The 19,382-nt window shown below is 47.9% G+C and overlaps 1 protein-coding gene across 2 annotated transcripts in view; it reads left to right on the top strand.

The window, feature by feature from the left end:
• The window catches only part of ULK1 (unc-51 like autophagy activating kinase 1), a 283,256-nt gene that overhangs the window by 154,330 nt on the left and 109,544 nt on the right, over positions 1-19,382 (top strand). For both annotated transcript variants that reach the window (XM_085635032.1, XM_085635033.1), the window contains exon 9: positions 9,677-9,735. In XM_085635032.1, the coding sequence (XP_085491158.1) occupies positions 9,677-9,735 (59 nt within the window). The remainder of the gene's footprint in view (positions 1-9,676; positions 9,736-19,382) is intronic.

Raw genomic sequence — 19,382 nt, forward strand, 5'->3', positions numbered from 1 at the left:
GAGCTTTAGGACCTTTCTATGTTAATGACCTCTGGAGGATGCTGAGGCATTGAGCTTTAGGACCCTTCTATGTTAATGACCTCTGGAGGATGCTGAGGCATTGAGCTTTAGGACCCTTCTATGTTAATGACCTCTGGAGGATGCTGAGGCATTGAGCTTTAGGACCTTTCTATGTTAATGACCTCTGGAGGATACTGAGGCATTGAGCTTTAGGACCCTTCTATGTTAATGACCTCTGGAGGATGCTGAGGCATTGAGCTTTAGGACCCTTCTATGTCAATGACCTCTGGAGGATGCTGGGGCATTGAGCTTTAGGACCCTTCTATGTTCATGACCTCTGAAGGATGCTGGGGCATTGAGCTTTAGGACCCTTCTATGTTAATGACCTCTGGAGGATGGTGAGGCATTGAGCTTTAGGACCCTTCTATGTTAATGACCTCTGAAGGATGCTGGGGCATTGAGCTTTAGGACCCTTCTATGTTAATGACCTCTGAAGGGTGCTGGGGCATTGAGCTATAGGACCCTCTATGTTAATGACCTCTGGAGGATGCTGAGGCATTGAGCTTTAGGACCCTTCTATGTTAATGACCTCTGGAGGATGCTGAGGCATTGAGCTTTAGGACCCTTCCATGTTAATGACCTCTGAAGGATGCTGAGGCATTGAGCTTTAGGACCTTTCTATGTTAATGACCTCTGGAGGATGCTGAGGCATTGAGCTTTAGGACCTTTCTATGTTAATTACCTCTGGAGGATGCTGAGGCATTGAGCTTTAGGACCCTTCTATGTTAATGACCTCTGAAGGATGCTGAGGCATTGAGCTTTAGGACCCTTCTATGTTAATGACCTCTGAAGGATGCTGGGGCATTGAGCTTTAGGAGCCTTCTATGTTAATGACCTCTGGAGGATGCTGAGGCATTGAGCTTTAGGACCTTTCTATGTTAATGACCTCTGGAGGATGCTGAGGCATTGAGCTTTAGGACCCTTCTATGTCAATGACCTCTGGAGGATGCTGGGGCATTGAGCTTTAGGACCCTTCTATGTTAATGACCTCTGAAGGATGCTGAGGCATTGAGCTTTAGGACCCTCTATGTTAATGACCTCTGGAGGATGCTGAGGCATTGAGCTTTAGGACCCTTCTATGTTAATGACCTCTGGAGGATGCTGAGGCATTGAGCTTTAGGACCCTTCCATGTTAATGACCTCTGAAGGATGCTGAGGCATTGAGCTTTAGGACCTTTCTATGTTAATGACCTCTGGAGGATGCTGAGGCATTGAGCTTTAGGACCTTTCTATGTTAATGACCTCTGGAGGATGCTGAGGCATTGAGCTTTAGGACCCTTCTATGTTAATGACCTCTGAAGGATGCTGGGGCATTGAGCTTTAGGGCCCTTCTATGTTAATGACCTCTGGAGGATGCTGGGGCATTGAGCTTTAGGACCTTTCTATGTCAATGACCTCTGAAGGATGCTGGGGCATTGAGCTATAGGACCCTCTATGTTAATGACCTCTGAAGGATGCTGGGGCATTGAGCTTTAGGACCCTTCTATGTTAATGACCTCTGGAGGATGCTGGGGCATTGAGCTTTAGGACCCTTCTGTGTTAATGACCTCTGGAGGATGCTGGGGCATTGAGCTTTAGGACCCTTCTATGTTAATGACCTCTGGAGGATGCTGAGGCATTGAGCTTTAGGACCCTTCTATGTTAATGACCTCTGAAGGATGCTGGGACGCTGAGTTTCCAGTTTGCAGTGCTTTCTGTAAGCCCAGAGGGATGCTGCCATGTTGAGATTCCAGGTTGAGATGCTTTATCCGAGCTGTGAAGGATGCTGTGGTATTGAGTCTCCGAGCCACAGTGCTTTCACAAGTTCAGACACATGCAGGGGTGTTGTTACCTCACCGGAGCAGCGTTAACCTCCTTGGGATTGTTAATATGCCGTCCATGAATTAATTAAATCTTTGGGAGATGGGGGTGTCTGGCTCCTCAATACATATCGGGTAGATAGTTCTGCTGGGTGACTGCGTACACTGTCATTCGTGCACCTAGATCAGTGTGAAGCCATGCACCTTTCTTTACAGCCCTGGCACAATCTTCTGCCTTTAGTGCCGTCTCTTGCCTATCGGGTAGGATGCTGTTTCTTGACCATCAGAAGGATGCTGTCTTGACCATCAAAAGAATGCTGTGTTGACCATCTGAGGGACGCGATCTTCAGAAGGATGATGTGTCTTGACCATCAGAAGGATGATGTATCTTGACCATCAGAAGGATGATGTGTCTTGACCATCTGAAGGATGCTGTCTTGGCCGTCGGAAGAATGCCGTCTTGGCCGTCGGAAGAATGCTGTCTTTAAATTCAAAGAATTTTATTGAAGGAAAAGACAAGGTGTCAAGAAACATTATACAATGTTAAGCATACATCAATACATTCCAAATGTACTACATAAGAAGTATAAAGAATTGGACTAATTACACGTAACCATAGATAAGTTAGGCCAAAAGGAAACATCTCCATTGGTAAGAGCATAAACATTGAGGAGAGAAATTGGAACATCTTTTAGTAACAACTTAACAAGGATCCATCTCCCCTTATCAGATTCCTGTAATAACATCGTAATAGGAAGACATTTGCGACATAAAATCGAAACACCATTTCGCTTACCATCTCCAGGAGAGAAATAAACTTCACCCACCCAACCTCTTTTCAATTTCAAAGACTCAATATCAGTAAGGTGCGTCTCTTGTAGAAAAACAATATCAGCATTCAACTTAGCCAGATGGGTCAAGACTCTCTGTCTCTTTATAGGAGAATTTAGACCCCTAATATTCCATGAAATTAATTTAAGTGCCATGGATAATTAAGAAGCATAAAAAGAGTAATAACATGAAGTAATAGTCCAAATCAATAAGATGAAAGAATATAAATACTAAAATTGACAAAATAAAGAGAAATGAAACATTAAAATCAAAGCGAATAAAAAAGAAAAGTGTCAAGTAACAATAGTTAACGATAAAGCTCCGGTAAGATAAGATAGTATAGAGGGCCAAAGAGTGCCAGTAGAGCAAGGATTGAAAGAAGTGGAAAAGTAAAAATGTGATAGCAGAAAAAGAAGGAGGAAAAGAATTAAGAAAAAGGAAATAGAAAATATGAGTATCTGGGAAGGAAGAGAGAATAAAAGATACAAAAAAGAAAAAAGGAAAAAACGGTACTTTCAATGCCCAAAGAAAAAAAGAAGAAGCATTATAGAGCGAGTTAATAGAGAAAAATAAGAAAACACTGACACGTGCAAGGAAAAGGAAGTATATAGCCACAGAAAATAGCAGAGGAAATGTATTAATAAAGACACCTGGAAGGTCATAAACAAAAATAAGCTAAACAGAAAATAAGACAAAAGACAAAACAGAACACATACCTACATAAAGGAAACATGGAGGTGGGGGTAGGTAGAGCCACATGGACGAAACGTCAGAAGGAGGCCAAAACTGGACCGGACAGGGAACACGCCGAGACGCGAACAAGACTGTAAAGATAAAGGAATATGAAGTTAGTACACAGCTAAATGTAAAACAGTGAACAAATGTTTACAAACCAACTAACTTGAGCTTAGAACCACATGCCCAGTACTTAATTGTGTACCCATTAACAAAGAGTTAAAGAGAAAACATCATGTGAGATGTGAGGAGGAGGAGCGCGATGAATCCATATCATCTATCTTGTGTGAATTGATGAAGCTTTGAAGACTTAATGGATCTTCGTAGGAAGTTGTATTGTTATTATAGGTGACTTTGAATAGACAAGGGTGGTATAGGCCATATCTGGCTCCCATTGAACGTAAATCAGATCTCATGTTAAGAAAGGCCTTGCGTCTGGCAGCTGTGGCCCTCGAATAATCCTGCGCAAAAAACAAAGTTGAGCCAGACCAGGAAATTTTCTGGATGGATTTAGCGGCTGAGAGAACTTTCAGTAGATCCGTATATTCCAAAAAATAAAGAATGACTCCTCTTGGACGTTGCGGGGAGGCACTGTTGGCAGAAATTCGTCCTAGCCTGTGAGCACGTTGAATATTCAACTCGGGGGCGTCTGGCAAGTGAAGTATCTTAGGGAGGAAAGTTTTGAAAAAAACAATGGGGTCTGAACCTTCCGTGCCCTCCCCTAGGCCATATAAACGTAGATTATTCCTCCTATTGCGATTTTCAAGATCCTCAGTCTGCTTGTGGAGCACATTAACTTGTGATTGCAGAGATGGAATAGTCTTAGAGACATCAGCAAAGGATGACACAGTTTGCTCCACGGTGTTAAGTCGCGAGTCTAGTTGAGACCACTTATCGGATAGCACCTGCAGTTTAGAATTTGTCTCTTCAACGAAGGGTCTAAGGGCCCTTATCTCTTGTAGAAGCAGCTCCATCGAGACTGGTGAAGAAGATTTGGGAGGCGAGGGAGGGTCCTTCTTTAGACGTTTAACATTAGTCTTTCCTGAAACTGGTGGGACGGGGTCCATTGTAGCGCTATGAGTTTCAGATGGCAGTAAACCAGAATCCTCCAGTTTAGAGAGTTCAGAGAAGAGTTTTGAATTTGTAATGAAAGTGCGTTTTGGTCTAGTTGAGGTGTAAAGGTGTAAAGAGAACCTTTTGCTCTACCCATCAAAAAACAGTGACATCAGTGCAGTGGGCAAGCAGCCAGACAGTAAATGTAGAGCTTAAATCAAGAGCCCATGAGTCAGAGAGGTTTGCGTGCTGTATGAAAATTTGATTTATTTCAATGTTGAATAAACATCCAGACGTGAAAAATATGATAGTTCACCTTATAGAAGAAGAATAGCCATTGAGCCTCGCTAGCAAAAGATCAATTAAGTACTCTACACAAGAGGAGTAGCTTATGGTGAGACCATGAGGTAAGTATCATTGGGTATCACAGAGACTCAGAGGGGTGAAGAAATGAGGCACATAACTCCAGGAGGACCACACTGCGAATACATCAGCTGAAGGATACCTCAAAATTACCTCGTTCGGATCCAGAATAGAGGAATGCGACCATTCAGCAAGTTAGAAAAAAGGATAACTGTCACACAAACAATCAAAATGGCAGCCATATTGCGGAGAGGACAGTCATCTATATAAGTAATATCTTCCTTCTTATTCACAGTAACATGAGATTTTATGAAAAAAAAGGGGGCATAGATAGCAAGCAGGTGATGAGCAGCAAAATTGTGAGCCCAGCGTTAAAAAAAAAAAAGAAAAAAATAATTAAATCCGCTTGCGAGTGACGAAGAGGCATTCACAGCGCGTCCTCGCATCTAAAATGGCGGCCGCGAAGCGGCAATACCAGGTAAATAAAGCCTTCTTACTGCTGGAAACAGAAGCGCTTAGGGTCCTCAGGCAAAGGGCAATTGTTCATGGTGGTAATGTGCTGGTCATTCCCGCGCTGGCAGTGAATACGGCGTGTCGCTCCTGCCCGGTCCTCGGAGCCTCACAGAGACGCCGCCATGCTCGTTGGGTGCTAAGCCACGCCCCTCGGAAGAATGCTGTCTTGACCATCGGACAGATGCTGTCTTGACCATCGGACAGATGCTGTCTTGACCATCGGACAGATGCTGTCTTGACCATCGGACAGATGCTGTCTTGTGCCATCGGAAGGATGGTGTCTTGACCATCGGAAGGATGCTGTCTTGACCATCGGAAGGATGCAGTCTTGACCATCGGAATGATGCTGTGGACCATCGGAATGATGCTGTGGACCATCGGAATGATGCTGTGGACCATCGGAAGGATGCTGTGGACCATCGGAAGGATGCTGTCTTGACCATCACAATAATGCTGTCCTGACCATAGATAGGATGGTGTATCTTGAACATCAAGAAGGGTGTGGTCTCTTGAACATCAAGAAGGGTGTGGTCTCTTGACCATCGGGAAGGATGCTGTGTCTTGGCCTTCGGAGAAGGATGCTGTGTCTTGGCCTTCGGAGAAGGATGCTGTGTCTTGGCCATCGGAGAAGGATGCTGTGTCTTGGCCATCGGAGAAGGATGCTGTGTCTTCGCCTTCAGAGAAGGATGCTGTGTCTTCGCCTTCAGAGAAGGATGCTGTGTCTTCGCCTTCAGAGAAGGATGCTGTGTCTTCGCCTTCGGAGAAGGATGCTGTGTCTTGGCCATCGGAGGAGGATGCTGTGTCTTGGCCATCAGAGAAGGATGCTGTGTCTTGGCCATTAGAAGGATGCTGTTTATTGACCATCTGGACGGATGGTGTGTCTTGACCACCTAGAAGGATGGTGTGTGTTGACAATCAGGAAGGATGGTGTGTCTTGGCCATCGAAAGGATGCTGTGTCTTGACTATCGTAAGGATCCTGTGTCTTGACCATCTGGGTATGGTGTGTCTTCACACAGCATCCTTCCAGATGATCAAGACACAGCATCCTTCCAGATTATCAAGACACAGCATCCTTCCAATGGTCAAGATACAGCATCCTTCTGATGAATGAATGAATGAATGAAGAAAGATTTATATAGCACTCTAAACCAGCAGGCAAAAAGGTGCTGAGCCCAGAACTTCAAACTCCATTAGAGAAAGCCCACCCAGGAAAAGGTGACCATGTAAGGAAGGGAGAGGCAAAGGCGATCCTTAATCAAAAGTATAAGACCACAGGCACAGACCTACAAGTTAAAGAGCCAAGTTTTTAAGTGTTTCCTAAAGGAGGGATAAGGAGCAATCTCTTTAATGTAGGTGTGCTTGTGTTTCATAGCCTAGCGGCAGCAACTGAAAACAAACACGCAAGCTCCCCATCTTAACTTACGAAATGTAGGAACTGTGACTTTCCTACTTGACGCTGGTCTTCGAGACCTGGTTGGTCTGTACCAGTGAAAGGAGGACCCAATAACTAACGAGCCCTTACGATGCAAGGCAGATGGACTGTGCTCGGTACCCTAACCATCGTCTGCTTCCTAACAGGAAGCCAGTGGAGGCTGTGAAGACCTTCCCGAACTGAAGAGAATTTTTGAATATTCAGTAAGAGGCGTGCAGCCGCATTTGGAACCCTCTGGAGTTTGTTGAAGGCGGTGGTGTTTATGTTGAGGTAAAGTGCGTTCCAGTAGTCTAATCGCGCGGTGATCCGTGTGAGAGCCCCTGGCTTGCACAATTCCTCCGGAATGAGTGGGAAAGAATTAGATCGTGAAGCAGCAGGTGTCCACGGTGCAGTTTACCTGTGGATTTAAATTCAGGGCGGTGTCACACGAAATCCCTAAATTCTTACCATACTCCGCAGGTGTAGGGAGCCGCCCACAGGATTCCAGCCGCGACAGCTCTGACCCAACCCCCCCCCCCCCCCTCGTGACCCTCCGAGCCGGACCCCGTGCGTGGCCCTCCGAGCTGCCCTCCGTGCGTGGCCCTCCGAGCCGCCCCCCCGTGCGTGACCCTCAGAGCCCCCCCCCCGTGCGTGACCCTCAGAGCCCCCCCCGTGCGTGACCCTCAGAGCCCCCCCCGTGCGTGGCCGACCCCCCCCCCGTGCGTGACCCTCCGAGCCGTCCTCCCATGCGTGCCCCTCCGAGCCGTCCCCACCCCGTGCGTGACCCTCCGAACCGCCCCCCGTGCGTGACCCTCCGAGCCGCCCCCGCGTGTGTGGCTCTCCGAGCCGCCCCACCCCCCTGCCTGTCCCACCGCCCCCCGTGCGTGACTCTGGGAGATGGTCTCCCCATGCGTGACCCTCCAAGCTGGTCCTCGTGCGTGCGTGATTTCGATGCTGCTTTTCCCTCTTACCCTGAGCGAGTCTCCCGAGCTTGAGCGGTCCTCGTGTGCCTTCCCACCCCCTCCCACACAAACCCATGCTCTAGGGGAGGTGGGGTGCACATTTAAAAGAAAACTGATATGAACCCTGTTTCCCAGGCTTTCTTTTTCATTCGGACAATTCAGCGAGACGTTTGAATAACCTTCTGCGCGTTGCCGGCTGCTTTTGTGGGAGCCAGGCTTTCTGGGCCCTCTGCCCTCCCTGGCGGTGTGTAGTGTGTCCTAAACCCAGAGGGGGCTTCGTGTGCCTCCTGCAGTGGCCAGGCGGAAACACGCGTGGGTGTCCAAGGCCAGCGCGGGGGCTGGAGGCCGGCTCAGGCCAGGAACAGATGGGCACAGGCGCAGAACATGTTCAGTACCTCCCGCCGGGCCCACAGTGTGTCCAAACCCCAGGAATCTCTTTGTTAAACAAAGACAGTCCGTGTGCGCCTAGAAGCTGCAGAGACAGCATTAGCACCGAGAGAGAAGGGCTGGGTTGGAGCCGGGTCAGGTCTGTGCTGAGACATTTTTAAATGGCGTGGGGCGGTCTATTGAGCGATCTTCTTACAAAGCACAGTACAAACCTTTTTGTGCAGAGAGACAGCTCGAACACCGGGCACCTTGTGGAAACCATACAGCGCTTCAGCACAGCGCCATTGGGGGAAGAGAAGGCGCTACCCTCATGCAGATACCAAGCCTTTGAGAACAAGTCCCCCACGGATGCCAGGGTAAACCCGAAGGCCCCCTTGGTCCTGCGGGCTTGTAGGCTGGAAGGGCGGCAGGCTGCGTGTGCTTTAAGCGCCTCCCTGCTTCAAGGGTTGTGTGTGCGCAACACAAACATTCCGATCCGTGCCTGATACACAGCAGCTCCCAGGCGAGCATCGCACACACAGTTCAGTGTCTGAGGCCCCTCAGACATGTCTCACAGCCGACAGCTGCACTCTCGGACTGTATCCAATGACCACCTCCGCCACGGATTCCCTCACTAGCACCCTTTAACAGCGCCCCTCAAGTCTCCATAACCACTGTCTCTCAGATTCATTTAGTTTTATAGCGCCACTCATATCAGTGTAAGGTGTCGGAGCACTTTACACCCCACACACATTGCACAGAGACAATCATATGTGTGTAAATCAGTGTATAGCGAATGGTACATCAGACAGGACTACAAGGTGTAGTGTAGGAGTGACATGTCATCGATACTGGTAGGCAATATAGTTAAAGTTCTTATTCAGGAAAGGCACACATTCAGAATTTGAAACGTAACATCATTGTATGGGGTTCTTTCTCATAATAAGAATTGTTTTCTACCCAAATGAACCCTTTTCACAAGATTAGGATAATGAAAGACGGGGCAAAAAAACTTATAGCGCTAACATATACCTTGCAGTTTGCAAGCGGCTCTAGGATGACAGTGAATAGCTCATTGTTCTATATTACTATATTATTGGTATTGGTATTTCGCATTAGTTGTAACTTGTGATTCAGGCGCTGTGCATTGATTTCAACTGACGCGACCTCTGTGGGGACGGGCGTGAGTGGAAGCAGACAGATTCTCTAGAGAGTTGCCCAGTGGTGCCTCCCGTGTAGCCGCAGCATCAGCACCGCCGTGCCTTGGGAGTGGATGCCCCTAGGACCACGTGCTGCAGTGCATATATTTTGGAATAAAAGTATGGGTGCAGTTTCCTTCCAGTGTGAGTTCGTGGTCCGAGGCGCAGCGTTTTGTGCGCTACAGACTAGGGCGACTGAAGGCCGGGGCGCATCTAGCCTGCCGTGCTTGTCTCGTCTGTAGAACTGACCGAGTTTTGAGGTGAAAAGACACGAAGAGGGCTGTATCTTACTGAACCCCTTCATCCTGTCGACAGCGAGTTTCTAACAAGTCCTGTCCCGTGCAGTCCAGCTGAGCTAACCAGTGCTTGTTTGTCCTTCCCAGGCCAGCACGCCTCAAGACCTGCGTCTCTTCTATGAGAAGAACAAGAGCCTGGCACCCAAGTGAGTATTGTTCTGTCTTCTCTGAGTGTCCACCTGCTGCCTGGCACCCAAGTGAGTATTGTTCTATCTTCTCTGAGTGTCCACCTGCTGCCTGGCACCCAAGTGAGTGGTGCATCTGCCTTCTCTTTCAAAGTGCCCACCTCCCCATGGCACACACAGTTGGTGCTAGCCAGCTGCCTGGCACCCAGGCGGATATTACTTCTGCCTTCTCTCCTAGTGCCCATCTCCCCTGGGCACAGTTGGTGCTAGCCAGCTGCCTGGCACCCAAGTGACTAATTCTTCTGCGTCCTCTCTCTTAGTGCCCACCTTCCCTGGGCACAGTTGGTGCTAGCCAATGAGTATTGCTTTTGCATCCTCTCTGAGTGCCCACCTACCCTGGGCACAGTTGGTGCTAGCCAGCTACCTCGCACACAAGAGAGTATCACTTTTGCCTTCTCTCTGAGTGCCCACCTCCCCAGTGCACAGTTGGTGCTAGCCAGCTGCCTGGCACCCAAGTGAGTGTTGCTTCTCCATCCTCTGTCATAGTGCCCACCTCCCGGGGCATAGTTGGTACTAGCCAGGGAGTATTGCTTCGGTATCCCCTCTGAGTCCCCCACCCCTTGCTAGCCAGCTGCCTGGCACCTAAGTTAGTATTGCTTTTGCCTTCCCTCTGAGTGCCCACCTCCCCTGGGCACAGTTGGTGCTAGTCAGCTACCTGGCACCCAAGTGAGTATTACTTCTCTCAGAGCGTCTACCTCCCCTGGGCACACACAGTTGCTGCTAGCCAGCTGCCTGGCACCCAAGTGAGTATTACTTCTGCCTTCTCTCAGAGCGTTTACCTTTCCTGGGCACACACAGTTGATGCTAGCCAGCTGCCTGGCACACAAGTGAGTATTGCTTCTGCCTTCTCTCCGAGTGCCCACCTACCCTTGGCACAGTTTGTGCTACCCAGCTGCTTGGCACCCAAGTGAGTATTGCTTCTGCCTTCTCTCTGAGTGCCCACCTCCCCTGGCACAGTTGGTGCTAGCTAGCTGCCTGGCACCCAAGTGACTTGCTTTTGCCTTCTCTCGGAGTGCCCACCTCCCCTGGGCACAGTTGGTGCTAGCCAGCTGCCTGGCACCCAAGTGAGTATTACGTCTGCCCTCTCTGAGTGCCCACCTGCTGCCGGCGCTCAAGTGAGTATTGCTTTTGCATCCTCTCATAGTGCCCACGTCCCCTGGGCACAGTTGGTGCTAGCCAGCTGCCTGGCACCCAAGTGAGTATTACTTCTTCCTTCTCTCTGAGTGCCCACCTACCCTGGGAACAGTTGGTGCTAGCCAGCTGCCATCTTTGGGCCCTGCTGGCTCCCGTATCCCATATGATCTGGGGCAGTGTCAGTCGAAGGCCAAGCTCTCAGTTGTCCTGTTCCCTAGTCATCCTTCGGAAAAGGCAGATGCATCTCCAAGGACTCCGTGTTCTGCTTGGATTGTGGTCGTAGAATCCAGCTTGTTTATTTCTTGTCAGGACAAGAGATGGGTTGAATCCCTCTGCACATACATGTGCTCAGAGTTTCACAAGGAACCCATGAGTTCGTCTGGTCAGAGATACCTGGGGCCACCGCTATAAAGTGTCCATCTGGACTTCACTTGGGACCGAGGACCACTGCTGTAAAGCAGAAAAAGACATTTGACCAGACTCCCTCACGACCTGTATTCCTTCTCTGTAGGCTAGCTAGAGCTCTGTGGGCTGTCCATCACTGAATTTATTAAATCCTAAACATAGGCATACTAATGTTTAAGATGTTATTATGTTTTTAGACTTGTTCATATTATTGCAGCAAGATAATCTGACTATACAAAGTTAAAAACATGTTTATGAAACCACAAATTCTTCATAAATACAAGTGTACAGTTATTCACAAGAAAAATACTTAAATGGCACACCCAAACAATATAGAGGTTCAGTTCCCCACTAATGTAGATTGCCAGCTATATTCAAGTCACATATACTTGTCAAAGGAGAAGATAAGAGGATCAGTCCCATTAGTTGGTCATCTTGTTTAATAACAAATCCGAGACCCCTTAGAGATTCAGTTGCTTGTCATCTTTATTTTTAGGATTCAAATTCCAATACACGAACCAGCCGACACGTGTTTCGTCTTACAAAGACTTTTTCAAGGCACAAATTGTAATAAAGTTGTATTGATGGTATTCGTAGTATGTCGTGAAGATTCAAAAACACGACGTCCAAACTATCCAAGGTCACTATAGCGTGTGGTAGATCATACCATCAATAGGAGTGGAATGTAATTCGTTCCAAGAGGATACGTAGAAGCTGTTCAGTGACGTTCTCGTGATTGGTGGCGTGCAAAAACCTTGATAAGCGTGCACCCACTGTCTGTTTCCACAAGGAATGAGATACAACCGCAATACGCACCGTCTCACTTGTTAGTGAGACGGTGCGTATTGCGGTTGTATCTCATTTTTGCACGCCACCAATCACGAGAACGTCACTGAACAGCTTCTACGTATCCTCTTGGAACGAATTACATTCCACTCCTATTGATGGTATGATCTACCACACGCTATAGTGACCTTGGATAGTTTGGACGTCGTGTTTTTGCATCTTCACGACATACTACGAATACCATCAATACAACTTTATTACAATTTGTGCCTTGAAAAAGTCTTTGTAAGACGAAACACGTGTCGGCTGGTTCGTGTATTGGAATTTGAATCCTAAAAATAAAGATGACAAGCAACTGAATCTCTAAGGGGTCTCGGATTTGTTATTAAACAAGATGACCAACTATTGGGACTGATCCTCTTATCTTCTCCTTTGACAAGTATATGTGACTTGAATATAGCTGGCAATCTACATTAGTGGGGAACTGAACCTCTATATTGTTTGGGTGTGCCATTTAAGTCTTTTTCTTGTGAATATTTATGTGTGTATGTCTTGTACATACGGATGATGTCTTTAGGTAGTAGACATCAATATTAGCTTTGAGCACCCCTTTGAAATAGTTGATCTCTGTATACTATTACGCCTTAACTGTATGTAGTTCATTTACTATTTGCATTTGTTTGGTGTGCCGTTTTTTCCTTTTTGAGGAACACTACTACCTAATCAATTTTTGCACAAGTGTACAGTTCTCGCACATTGTAATACATCAAATATTTGTTCTATCATGCTAAAACAAATTTGGAAACTATACATATGTGATCAAACATATACCAATACTGACATATGGTATGTCCCCTATATCCAACCACACAGACCATTCTGACAACTGCTGTAAAGTGCACAATGTATTTTATTACTGGTTCATGTTCTGCTATTGATGTTCTTTAAAATGCTGCTAGTGTTTACTTGTCTTTATTTTACATGCTTGTAATTTTTGCCCAATTGGCCAGTTTTGGCAGTTTCCATTAAGCTCAATTAGTAGACCAAGACGAGTCAAATCTGTGTCCAGTTAGCACATCATATACCCTCCATAGCCCTCTCTTCCCCTGTGTCTCTCTTCCTCTTTGTGCCTCTCTTCCTCTGTGTGTCTCTCTTCCTCTGTGTGTCTCTCTTCCTCTGTGTGTCTCTCTTCCTCTGTGTGTCTCTCTTTCCCTGTGTCTCTCTTTCCCTGTGTCTCTTTCCCTCTGTCTCTCTCTTGCCCCCTGTGTCTCTCTTGCCCCCTGTGTCTCTCTTGCCCCCTGTGTCTCTCTTGCCCCCTTTGTCTCTCTTGCCCCCTTTGTCTCTCTTGCCCCTGTCTGTCTTGCCCCTGCATCTCTCTTGCAACCTGCGTCCCTCTTCAGCCCTGTCTCTTCCACCCTTTATCGCGCGCCTGTGTCTCTCTTCCACCCTGTGTCTCTCTTCCATCTTGTGTCTCTCTTGCTCCCCGCGTCTCTCTTCAACCCTGTGTCTCTTTTTCCCCCTTTGACTCTCTTGCCCCTTTGTATCTCTCTTCCCTCTGTCTCTCTCTTGGCTCTTGTGTCTCTTTCCCGTGTGTCTCTCTTCCCACCTCTCTTTCGCTTCCCCCTGTGTCTCGCTTGGGCTCCGTAGAGGGGACGCAGAGCCCAGGCTCGCCCTCCTTGGGGGGGCAGTCTGATTCTCGTGCTGGTGATAGCCTGCTGGTGACAGCCTCCTTTACAGCCTGTGCTCCGTGGAGGGGCCGTAGAGCCCGGGCCCGCCCTCCTTGGGGGTGCCACGTGCCAGTCTGCTCCTCATGCTGGCGAGAGCATCCTTTTCAGCCCGTGCTCCGTGGAGGGGCCGTAGAGCCCGGGCCCGCCCTCCTTGGGGGTGCCACGTGCCAGTCTGCTCCTCATGCTGGTGAGAGCATCCTTTTCAGCCCGTGCTCCGTGGAGGGGCCGCAGAGCACAGGCCCGCCCTCCTTGGGGGTGCCACGTGCCAGTCTGCTCCTCATGCTGGTGAGAGCATCCTTTTCAACCCGTGCTCGTGGAGGGGCTGTAGAGCACAGGCCCACCCTCCTTAGGGGTGCCACGTGCCAGTCTGCTCCTCATGCTGGTGAGAGCATCCTTTTCAGCCCGTGCTCCGTGGAGGGGGCGTAGAGCACAGGCCCGCCCCGCCCTCCTCGGGGGTACCAGTGTGCCTCAATGCTGGTGAGAGCATCCTTTTCAGCCCGTGCTCCGTGGGGGGGGGCCGTAGAGCCCGGGCCCGCCCTCCTCGGGGGTGCCACGTGCCAGTCTGCCCCTCATGCTGGTGAGAGCATCCTTTTCAGCCCGTGCTCCGTGGAGGGGGCGTAGAGCACAGGCCCGCCCCGCCCTCCTCGGGGTACCAGTGTGCTTCAATGCTGGTGAGAGCCTCCTTTTCAACCCATGCTCGTGGAGGGGGCGTAGAGCCCGGGCCCGCCCTCCTCGGGGTACCAGTCTGCTCCTCATGCTGGTGAGAGCATTCTTTTCAGCCCGTGCTCCGTGGAGGGGGCGTAGAGCACAGGCCCGCCCTCCTTGGGGGTGTACCTGCTCAGCTGAGGCTATTTCTTGCGCCTCACTCCATTGGTGTGCATTGTGTATTCATCACTAGTTGTGGAAGCGGCGTAGGCTTGTTGCACCCAGAAGAGGCAGCGGGCACTTCGCCCTAATGCCAGTCCTTTGCAGTGGGTCCAGTGAAGCGTCTGGGCAGTGCCGTCGGACTCCTCTTGTGCCTCCATTGTGTCTGTTGAAGGCTGGGACTCTGGGATTGGCCGTCGTCCGAGATAAACGCTGGGCACAACTGAGGCAGAGGGTTAGGTGATCAGCATCTCTGAAGCCCAGAAGCCGCGTCACAGAGGGGGCACTCCAGGGGTACCAGCCTGGCACTGAGTGCAGCACAGAGCCCCCTGCTGGTGAGGTCCTCTGGCAACTACAAGGAACAGACTGCAGAACAAACTTTTTACTTCCCTTTACCCCTTCTCTTATCTTTTGGGGAAAAAACAGAAAATGTTGGTGTTTTTTTTTTTTTTTTTTTTTTTTTTTTTTTTTGAATTTGTATGTTTTTTTGTGTTCAAAATATTTTATTGAAATTTTATAATGAACATCAACAACATAGACATACAAAAATTATCAAATTCATTCCAATAGAAAAGAAATTGGTCATATTCTTATAAACTTAAAAGGAAGGGGGGGAGGGAAACATCTAATAACAAATTATTGAGTAAGCAATAAATAGAGCTACTATGACATATTAATTAGTATAAAAATCATAAAAAGCAATACAATACATAAACATACCCTTAAGATGCAAAATAGAGATCAACAGGACTCCAAAAAGAGTGATAGGAAATAGGATTATGATTAACCCCAGACAAAGATAATTGAGCACCTCGTCTTGTAAAGATAACCCAAGACCACCAAGCATGAACTGATAACTTAGAAACGTCTTTCCAACAAAAGGTAATAGATTTTAACGCAGCAGAAATCAAAAAATCAAAAAGCTTACATTCCAAAGAACTTAGAGATTGGGATAATGTAACTGATTTGCAAATTAACATTTTATATGCTAAATCTTCATGTATATGCAACAATTTCTTAATAAAATCCCAAACTTCTGTCCAGAATTTTGCAATTAAAGGGCAATCAAAAAGCATATGTCGTAACGAACCAGGATGCAATTTACAATGCCAACAAGTGTCAGATTGAAGGAGTTTAGCTTGGAATAAACGTTGTGGAGTCCATAAAGAATTAAATAATATATAGGAATTGGTTTGATAAAGTGAAACAGGTAACCAACCAGAAATACTTCTAGTCCATATAATTTCCCATGAATCATTAGACAATGTAAGTGAAAGTTCATTATTCCAGAAGGATGCAATCATTGTTATGTTACTTCCTAACGTATTAGATAATTTTTTATATAAAATGGAAACACCATTAGCTTTCAGCGATATAGTTTGGATATACACGGATAGATCAGCTGTAACACTAGTCGGAATAGCTTGTGGAAAGGAATCTAAAATTGAGTTAATTAAATATTCATATTTAATACGATCAGATTGGGTTAAACCAAACCTTGTTTGTAGATCCTCAAACGATATAAAGGTATTGTTGGAATAAATGTCTTTAAGATAAAAAATACCCGCTTTGATCCATGAAGACCAAAATCTAATATTCCTATTTAGTTTAATGATATTGCTATACCATTGTAACGCCCTGAACGTCTCAGGATCGTTTAACAGACACGACAATGAGGACGCAACCACTTGTGAAGGGTTAGTTCTTTTAATGAAGGCAAATAAAATACAAAGAACAAACAAAAGTTATAGTCACTGGAATCCTCCAGGCTAAGTACGTTACCAGCCCACAGCACGGATGGTCCTAACCGTCCTCTGCATATACGCCGATCCCGGCGTATGCCAACAGAGGGCAGAAATGAAATGGCCGACAATGCCAATCGGTAGGCTGTGAGGGGCACGAAGAGTGTTGGGGAGAATCGAGGAGTCAGGGAAACACCCAGCCGGGGTCTCTACCTGAAGGGAGCAGCCGCTCAACCTCTTCCTCAGACTGCACCGTGACGCGGAGTCACCTCCTGGTGATGCGTCACCGATACCCCAATCACAAGCAAGAAGACTGAACCGAGAGCAGCCGCTCGATCGATCCTGTGGACTTCCGAGTCTGTAACGCAGCAAACACCTCCTGGTGTGCGTTACAGCTGGCAGTCCCTGTGTCTCTGGTCGGGCTGGGAGTTACGACTCCAACCAGCAAAAGCGCCACTGCGCTTGGACTCAGCCGAGTCAAAAAGCGAAGCTCAATGGTTGACCGGTAGAGCTTCCGGGTCCTTCACAGGTGACGATGGGGCAAGACACGGCCCAGGGAGTAACGACTCGACCTACCTCCGTTCTTGCCTTACTGGAGCACCACTCCGGAACACTGCTCTTCATGAAGCAGGTACGTCGGTGTAAACACAATATCCGACAGCCTTGTACCTCCCGGTTCCTCCCTTTATAGGGCGTGTTTTCCTTGAGTTATGTAACAGCTCTCCTGTTTACATAAGGGCGTGTTTCCCTTGAGTTATGTAACAGCTCTCCTGTTTACATAAGGGCGTGTTTCCCTTGAGTTATGTACCAGCTCTCCTGTTTACATAAGGGCGTGTTTCCCTTGAGTTATGTAACAGCTCTCCTGTTTACATAAGGGCGTGTTTCCCTTGAGTTATGTAACAGCTCTCCTGTTTACATAACCTCTCAACCGCTAAGCATCCTGGGAGATGTAGTCCGTTTTCGCTGGTTACCGTTTTCCTCCCCTCGTATGACAGGAATTCTTGACAACCATAATGACAATTCAACAGTGTTATACATGCGGTATAGAAAAATAGAATCTAAATCATTAAAAACCAATTTAGTGGATTTGAGAACGATAGATTTATGAAAAACTGAGGAGGTGTTGGACATAGTTAACAGCGTTGGTAATGGGAACGGCCTCACCATAGATTTTTCAATTAGGAGCCAAGAGGGTGGATTATGTAAAGGGAAATGACTAAACCATATGGCACTTTGTTTTAAAATAAAAGCTTTATGATACAGAAAAAAATCTGGGATACCAAATCCAGCATTACATTTAGACATTTTTAATTTTTTATAACTAATGCGAGGTGATTTGTTATTCCAAAGAAATTTGGAAAGAAGTTTATCAATATCTTTATAAAATTTTAATGGGAACTGAGAGGGAATCATGGAAAGAGTATAAAATATTTTTGGAGCAATATTCATTTTAATAGATTCTAGTCTACCCCACCATGAAAGAGAAAATGTTGGTTTTTAACTGGTGATGCTGTTTGTCCTGAGCAGAGCGCCCGAGCTCGCGGGGTGGTGGTGTGTTCTGTAGCGCCACGAGGCTTCCTACACCAGTATCATAACATCAGTGACCTGCAAGAACCAGCTGAAACCACCTAGCATGACCCTCTCATGGGGGAGTGTGGGGCGAGGGCATCCACACGGAAAGAGCGGTCTAGATTTAATTCACGGATGAGGGACTGTATATCTTCCGACTGACGCCGACTGATTCAGGCTGGGTCCATACATGTCTCGAACACAAGTTCACGGACAGGAAATGCTTGGCAGTGTATGGGGTCTTCCTGGGGGCATGGCCCAAAGTAGGGACAGCCAATCACAGCCAGTTAAAAAAAAAAAATCACCCTAGGCTACAAAAAGGCAAGGCCTGGCATTCCTGCCACTCAGACTGAAACCCGAGCAGGCAGGCTAAGCATAAGAGCGCCCACTTGCATGAGACTTAACCTTGCCCTTGTCTGTCTACAGCTATAGAAACGGGTACTGTGTGCCCACAGCATGCCAGCGACTGCCAGCAGACATCCCCCAGCGCTAACGAGGAGCCTGGCGAATGTTGGCGCACACCCTGGAATCCTAACTGGCTGCTGTGTGTTTAGCAGGGTTCATTTACACATGCCAATTCAGTTCATCACTCAAAGCAGATGTAACTCACGCCGCAGGAAGTGATGTCAGTAGATGCCACCTATTCATATTCATTCCAGGAAGTGGCAATGCCAAGCCTGGGCAAGCCTCTGCCAGGAGCGTAGCTGCTTTACAGCATTCAAACTAACTAACAAGTCAATAACCATGTTTGTGCATCTGTGGGTGGGCAGGAGCGAATGCTCGGTGTGAGGATGTCTGAACAAACCCCACATGGGCTTGGCTTCAATTCACGCATCTATGGAAAGGTGCTGAGGTGTCTGCAGCACTTCAGATGCCCGTCGAGTCCCACAGCGTCTTGTAAGTGCCTCCTGGGCACAGAGCAGGCCGATCCCTCGAAGAGGAGTTGGCAAGCCCACAGACCTTAGTTATAGGGCCTCAGGAGCTCGGCCGCCTCGCTTTTCACAACACCCTCTTCGAGCCCCGAGTGCTCAGTACCTCCTCCATCAGTCCCGAAGCACCCTGTGTAACTCCCAGTACCGGCTGGTGTGTGGGAGAGGGTTGCGTCACTCCGGTGAGGGGTGAACGCAGTCGCGGCGTGCTCAAGGGGGACATCTGATGGGTAGGGACACTGCCTTTGGCTTCAGTCTGGTAAAGATGTGAAATTAAGGAGACAGGGTGGTGGCCTTCCCCTCCACCCTCCTCCCCCCCCCCCCCCCATGTTTCTCAGCACTCTGTAGATTATAGGAAGCTTGCTAAGCCTGAGGCCAAACCCTGTCCAACGGAGGAGGCAATCTCTGACCCCCTCTAGAGAGCTGGGGGATTCGTGTCGGTGTGCCAGTGC

The sequence above is a fragment of the Triturus cristatus genome, chromosome 11 (assembly GCF_964204655.1).
Source record: "Triturus cristatus chromosome 11, aTriCri1.1, whole genome shotgun sequence".
Lineage (NCBI taxonomy): Eukaryota > Metazoa > Chordata > Amphibia > Caudata > Salamandridae > Triturus > Triturus cristatus.